Raw genomic sequence first — 6655 nt, 5'->3', positions numbered from 1 at the left:
CAGAATAGCCGGGGATGTAAAGTACAGCACAGGAAATGGAGCAGCCAAAGAACGTATACACATGACCCATGGACACGAACAATGGTGTGGGGATTGCCTGGGGGAGGGGGGGTGCTGGGTGGAGGGAGGCAAAGGGGGAAAATTGGGACAACTATAATAGCATGATCAATAAAATATAATAAAAAAATAAAGCTAAAAGTTACTTTCATCAAAAAACCGGATACCCAGACAAAGTAACACTTCTCTTTAAAACAACCAGTGTTATGGGCTGATTCTGTCCACCCTAAACCCATAAGTTGAAGCCCTAACTCCCTGCACCTCAGAAAGTGAATTTAAAGAGGGAGTTAAGTTCAAATGCGGCCGTTAGAGCGGGCGCTGACCCAATCTGACTGGTGCCCTTATAAGAAGAGGAGATTGAGACACACGGAGACACACCAGGGATGCGCCCACACAGAGGAAGGACCACGTGAGGACACGGGGAGAAGACAGCCACCTGCAAGCCGAGGAGAGAGGACTGGGGAGAAACCAAATCTGCTGACACCTTGATCTTGGGCTTGCAGCCTCCAGAATTGTGAGAAAATCCATGTCTGCCATGTTCGCCCCCCAGGCCGGGGGGTTTTGTTATGGCAGCCCCAGGAAACCAATACACACAGATAGACAGACCAGAAACCAACCTTTCAACCAGCTTCCAAACCAGCCAAAATCGTATATAGACTTGGGAAGACGGGAAAGATGCTTGAAAAACAAGTGTCCTCAAATAGTAACAGGGAGTTAATGCTGGAACAGGAGACCCACCGACAGGCTGGACGGCAGTGGAGAACCGTGAGGAAGAAACAGGGTTCTGTAAAGGAGTTCAGGTAGCCGAGATATTTCGGCAGATGGGTTGAGGAGAGATGGGGGACCCACAGAGAGCCTCCCTCCCTAGAAGCCAGTGGGAGTTTAATGATGAAAATGCATTTGAGAAACAAGAGCAGCTTTTAACATAATTTTTATAACTTTTACTTATTTGAGAGAGACAGACAGAGAGAGACATCTACTTGTTCCACCCATCCATCGGTTACTTCCTGTATGTGCCCCTACCTGGGGATCGAACCTGCAACTTTGGTGTATCTGGGTGATGCTCTAACTAACTGAGCTACCTCCGACCTGGGCAAGAGCAGTGCTAATAATACTTTTCAGTGACATGCTTATCCAAGCGATACTCTCTTCACTTCATTAAAGGTTACCAAAATATTAAAAAAAAAGCTGTTACCTGATGCAACTTATTAGGAAAATAGGTTATCAGGTCCCAAATCTGGTAAGTCCAAGACTAAAAAGTGATGTGAGGCCAAGTGTGCCTGAAGCTGCCCTTGCTCTAAATCTCTGCACCTGAGAGGTGGTGGAAGAGACGGACCTGGAGCCAGCAGGTGGGTTTGCGTTGCTCTCGACCAGCTTAGGGCCATGTGCATGTCGCCTTACCTCCCTCTGCGTCTGTTTCCTCAGTCCGTAGAGCCTCCTCACCTGTGTGTGTGTGGGGGGGCAGTTCTGGTTCCCCCCTTGTCAGGGACGAGTGAGTCTGTCTCCTTGAGAACAGCTCACCAGCCAGTAGAAAGTGGCCTCTGGCCATTGCCTGCTCTGCAGCCGCCTTCCATGACGAGGGCCTCCCCTGCCTGGTTGGGGCGTCTTTCCGTCTGGGTCCTGTAGATTTGATGCAGCATGGGAGGAAGGTCCCTCCCCAGCTGTGTTCCATTTGGTTCTGCATCCAAAAGGCACATTTCTTCCCAGAGCCTCCTTCTGCAGGTTGGACTTGGACCCTGGGGCAAGGCTGGGGGGTGACATCCTCTCACCCTTCAGGGCCCCCTTCTCCCTTGGGGGTGCCTGCACTTACACCCCCTCCTCCTTAAGGAAGGAATGAATTCCTGATGCATCAACTCTGCCAGTGGGGGACCCCCGAGGCCCCAATCCACTCGGGTCAGCTGAGACCATGTGGTTGCAGAAACAGCGGGACTTACAGGTCCTCAATCCTTCCTCTGAGTTCCCGGGACCTGATGTGTCTCGGAATTCAGGATGTTTCAGAATAAAGTCACGTGTGGCCTGTGTAGGTGTCAGGTCTGGATTCCAGTGGGTGTGGGGCTGCAGCCTGCAACCACACGGCCAGCAGAAGAGCCGAGGCGGCGACCTGCACAGAGTCCTATGGGGCGTCGTCTCCCATCGGTGTGGGTCCAGCTTTGGCACTAAATGTGTTAGTGGTGAACTCAGGAGGTTTTCTGAGCTTTCCTGGAGTTTAGAATGGTAGGTAAAGGGTTGGGGACCTGCCTTTTCCTCCTCTGGAAGTGGCTAAGTCTTTTCTGGATGGCCCTGCTCTGGCAGAAAGAGAGATGCAAAGGAGAAAGGAAAAGCCGAGCACTTATTGTGCACTGACTGTATGCCTGGCGTACATACATCTGGCTCTTTCACTTACGTAACCCCATTACGGCACTGGGTGCAGGTGGGGGCCCAGCCCGCACCTCCCGCTCAGGGGAAAGGTCAGCTCAGCCTGCCGCTAATGTGTTTACCCAGCACCTGGAGCAGGTGGGTGGCCCATCTGCTGGTCTCTCCCAGCTGCCACTCCAGGAGACAGCGGACCCGGAGAGGCCGGCAGGGGCCGAGCGGAGCCCCTCAGGGTCAGTCTCAGGTCAGCGGAGCCATCTCCTTCCTCCCCGTGGTGCGTGGTGGAGAAGAGGCCTTTCCTTGAGTGGAGTGGGCTCGGAGGGCGGGCCACATCCTCCCTTCCCACCAGCCCTTCCTTGGCCCCTGTGCTGAGAGGACATTTCCTTCTGGGCGAGGTCAAGGCAACAATGGAAACCCAGGCCCCAGGAAACCTGCAGGCCCCCGGAATGGGTTCTGGCTCCAGGGCAGGAAGGTCAGTGGAAGCAAACCAGAATGACGGGAGCCCAGGGCGCTGTGCCTCCTCAGAGCCGGGCGCCTGCTTCAGGACTACCCCGCTCCCAGGCAGCCCCTCCCGGTGCCTGGCCCAGCACATTTGGTCCCCCGAGTTCGGGAATCCTGGAGACACCTTTGTTTTCACACTGCCACGGGACGCCGGAGAAGTGGCCAATTTAGGGAGTGAGAGGTGGGCCCCAGGAAAGCAGGTGGGCTGGAAACGAGTCATATTCATCCACCCATCCATCCATCATCCATCCACCTTCTCTTTCATTCATTCATTCATTCACTCACTCATTCATTCATCCAACCAGCATTAATCTGGCCTTCGAATGTGCCAGGTGAAATGTCCCTCACAAAGGAACGCCCCAGCAGCTGACACAATTAGCTTTGTCCCAGGAAACGGGAATCGCTGGTGCAGCTAGTGCAAGAGTTCAGTAAATTGTCCTCCCTTCTATTTGAGGAGCCACCCCCAAAGGAAGGAGGCTCTCCCTCTGCCCTCATATTGCAAAGGAGGGTGTCAGTCAAGCTCTGTGGGCATGACCACCAAGGCCCTGCACACCTGGCCTTGGGCCACCCCCAGCTTCCTGGCTGGGGCCCTCCTCTACAATTCCACCCCTTTGGGGAGCCCTGGAGGTTTCAGCACGGGCTCCACCCCTGGGCCCTTTGGCTGTGACCGCCCCACGCAGGGCAGGTGGGCATCGTGGACGACCCCTCGGACGGTGGCCCGGAAAGTCCTGCTGACAAAGCAGTAGAGCCCAAAGTTGACCACTGTGTTGAGCATGGCCACCATGTTGGCCACGTCCAAGGCCAGGTGGACTCTCCAGTCCCGGTGGACAGGGGCCACGTACAGGTGGTAGAGCATGACAGAGATCCGGGGTGCCCAGAGGAAGGTGAAGAGCGTGGTGAGGCCCAGCAGGATGGCCGTGCTTTTGTCCACCCGTGGCGGCAGCCCGCGCCGGCCCCTCCTCCGTAGCCGGCAGACGACGGCCACATTGGTGACCAGGAAGACGCCGCAGGGGATGAAATAGACGGTAAGGCAGTGAGCCCATTTGAGGGCCTTGTCCAAGGTGCTGGGGGGGCCTGCGTCCCTCCACACATCCAGCCACCAGTAGAAGGGGATGCCAGTCAGAAGGGCAGCTCCAAGGACCGCGGTGATGTCCCGGCGGGTCCGGCCCGGGGACGATGATGCCCGATGGCGCAGGGGGTGGCACAGGGCCCAGTACCGGTCGACCGTGAGCAGGACAGCGATCCAGACTGAGGCGTGGTTTGCGGCAAACTCCAGGACATTGGCCGTGCGCACGGCCGCCCGGGGCACCTCCCGGGCCAGCACGGCTCCCTGCAGGAGGAAGCCAGCGAACACAATGACCAGCTGGGTGACGATATCCGAGGCCGTGAGCGCCAGGAGGTAGCAGTAAGAGGTCTTCCTGGTCCTGGTGACAAGGCGGGCCAGGGCCACCGCGGTCAGGAGGTTGACTGAGGGCAGCCCAGGACCCAGAGGGGAGAGATGGGAGGGTTAGGGGGCTGCTCAGACGTCGCTTCCCAAGGTGTCATCCCTGCGCCTCCCCCACTGCTGGTTCTGGCTCCTTTTCCTCTTTCCAGACTCTTCTCAAAACTCGTTTTGTCGGGAGGCTAACTGCATCAGCCCTGCCCTGTCCGTCCACACTCTGTCCTGCCGGCCACGGACATCACCCTGGGCCTGGCCTCTGCCTAACACACAGGTCTCCCTGGTGACAGGCAGGGAAGGGTGATTGCCCGAGGGCTGGACCACCTGTCCGTCCCTGTATCTGCACCCCTGACCCCAGGCCCCGCTCTGCTGTCCGAAGGCAGTGGATGAGACGGGGAGCTCCCGCCCAAGCAGAGGGCAGTCCTGTGTGAACTCGGTTACCCCAGGAGAGTGCCCACTGCTGGGGGTGGGAGGGGGCCTCTCTGCCTCTGTTGAAACCTTGGGTGTAGCTTCTGTACCCCAAGTTCAGCCCCTCACTTATACTCCCACTCTGCTTTGTTTCCCAGGGACCCAGATCCCCCCCATAAAGGCAAGGAGAGCCTGGGGGGTCTCTGGGGCCTATGGTCCTGAGTCTCAGGGGTCAGCATGAGGATTGGCTCCCTTCAAAGGAGGACGCCAGCTCCTGGCCAGCCCGAGACCCCAGGCGCAGCTCTGCACTCACCGGGCAGCCCCAGGCCCAGCTCTGCACTCACCAGGCAGCCCCAGGCCCAGCAGGATGCTGTAGTAGATCACGGGGATGACACCGGCCACACACGGGGACCTCTCTGGGGTCTCTGGCCAATGGCCTCCGAACTCCTGGCTGGGCCCGCTGCCATTGGGTGTGGGCAGCATGGTCACTCGTGGCTGGCCAGCTAGGAAGGGCGGAAGGGTGTGGGGTTTGAGCATTTGGTCTCCTTCCAGCCTGGCCTGGCAGCAGCCCCGCCCTGACCCTGACCCTGACCCTGAGGTCTGTACTCACCCCTGCTTTGTGCAGACCCTCTGATCAGGCCCAGCCAAAAGTCAGTCCCTATCGCCAAGCCCACCCCCCACCCCCTCAGCGGCACGGCTTCCCCGACGATGAGAAGAAGCCCTCGGTGGCCTCTCCACCGCGTTGCTCCTGATGCGTCCTTCACCTGGAAAGTGGGGTCCTGCACCCCACTGTTCCCCGAGGGGCTTGAGCAGCTGTGTTTTTCATTACTTATTTATTATTATTTTTTAATCCTCACCCAAGGATACCTTTTTATTGCAGGAAGGGAGAGAGAGACATTGATGCGAGAGAGAAACCATCGATCGGTTGCTTCCTGTACGTGCCTGGATAGGGGATCATGCGCTTAGGCTGGGGATCAAGTACTGGCCACCTAAGCCACTCTGGCCAGGGCTGTGCGTTTCATAAGCATCCCAGGTGATCCCCACCCACGGTGACCCACAGCAGCTGCCCGGCTCTCCTCAACAGCTGCCCCTCTTCAAGGAGAGATGTTACTAGGTCCCCCCCTTTTCTACACCAAAGAATACCTCTCTGGAGCTGAACGGCCTTGGTTTTCAGATGGGAAAACTGAGTCCAGAGGGGTACGGTGACCTCCATGAGCCCCTCAGCCTACACTTTAGGTCTTTAGGTTTTACCTTCTAGTTTTGATTTCCTGCTGAAGCCCCTCTCCCCCAGCCCCCTGCTCAACCTAGTTCCCCCGTCCCACCACCCCCTCATTATCAGCTTCTAGCTCCCCAGCTGTGGCTTCTGGATTCCACGCCTGTCCTTCTACCTGAGTCTCCCTTCCCACTTGGTTCTAGATACTTTACCTGTCTCTTGTCCCTCAAGCCTCATGCTCCTGGGTCCTGAATTCAGGGTCCCCTTGTGGCTTTTCCTGGGTGTCCCTGCGGGTCCCTCCCAGCATCACCAGCTCTCCAAGCAGTTGTGTGCTCTGAGGTTTTTCCTGCTGCACTGAGCCTGTGAGTGTGGAGAGGTGGGATGGTGGGGAGGAGGGAGGAGGGAGGAGGGAGGGGGGAGAGGGGAGGAGGGAGGAGGAGGAAGGAAAGGGTGGGGCTGAGCCTGGGGGGAAGAAGCCTATACAGTTAAGAGCCTGGAGCACACCAGAATCCCCAGGGTGCAGGGGCGGGGCAGGGCTCTGCTGGGAGAGGTCTGTCATGTGCTCCCTCTGTGTGCTTACACTCTGGGAACTGGCCTGCGCCCAGCCAGGGCGGCACACCCTGGGGGAGGACTTTGGGGAAAGGCAGAAGGGTTTGGGGAGCTGGCTCTACCAGCCTCAGAGAGGG

The 6655-nt window shown here is 57.7% G+C and overlaps 1 protein-coding gene across 1 annotated transcript; it reads right to left on the bottom strand.

The window, feature by feature from the left end:
- Window positions 1-1053: 1053 nt before the first annotated feature.
- GPR142 (G protein-coupled receptor 142) lies at window positions 1054-6316 on the bottom strand. The gene is made up of 3 exons (XM_053911670.1): window positions 6182-6316; window positions 5101-5259; window positions 1054-4377 (listed from the first exon to the last, which is right to left on the bottom strand). Exons 1-3 carry the CDS (start codon window positions 6204-6206, stop codon window positions 3506-3508), a joined length of 1056 nt encoding a protein of 351 aa, XP_053767645.1. The 5' UTR covers window positions 6207-6316; the 3' UTR covers window positions 1054-3505.
- Between the last annotated feature and the right edge of the window lie 339 nt (window positions 6317-6655).

Source organism: Desmodus rotundus, chromosome 9 (assembly GCF_022682495.2).
Source record: "Desmodus rotundus isolate HL8 chromosome 9, HLdesRot8A.1, whole genome shotgun sequence".
NCBI classification, from domain to species: Eukaryota; Metazoa; Chordata; class Mammalia; order Chiroptera; family Phyllostomidae; genus Desmodus; species Desmodus rotundus.
Note: the sequence above shows the minus strand (reverse complement) of the source record. Positions and strands in the feature narration are given on the sequence as shown.

Coding starts and splice junctions, on each gene's coding strand:
- GPR142 (XM_053911670.1), bottom strand. CDS start 6,206: ATGAGGCTTGAGGGACAAGAGACAG. Junction 5,260..6,181: donor GCTTGAGGGACAAGAGACAG/GTAAAGTATCTA, acceptor CGCCCTTCCTAG/CTGGCCAGCCACGAGTGACC. Junction 4,378..5,100: donor GCTGGGCCTGGGGCTGCCTG/GTGAGTGCAGAG, acceptor GGCTGCCCTCAG/TCAACCTCCTGACCGCGGTG.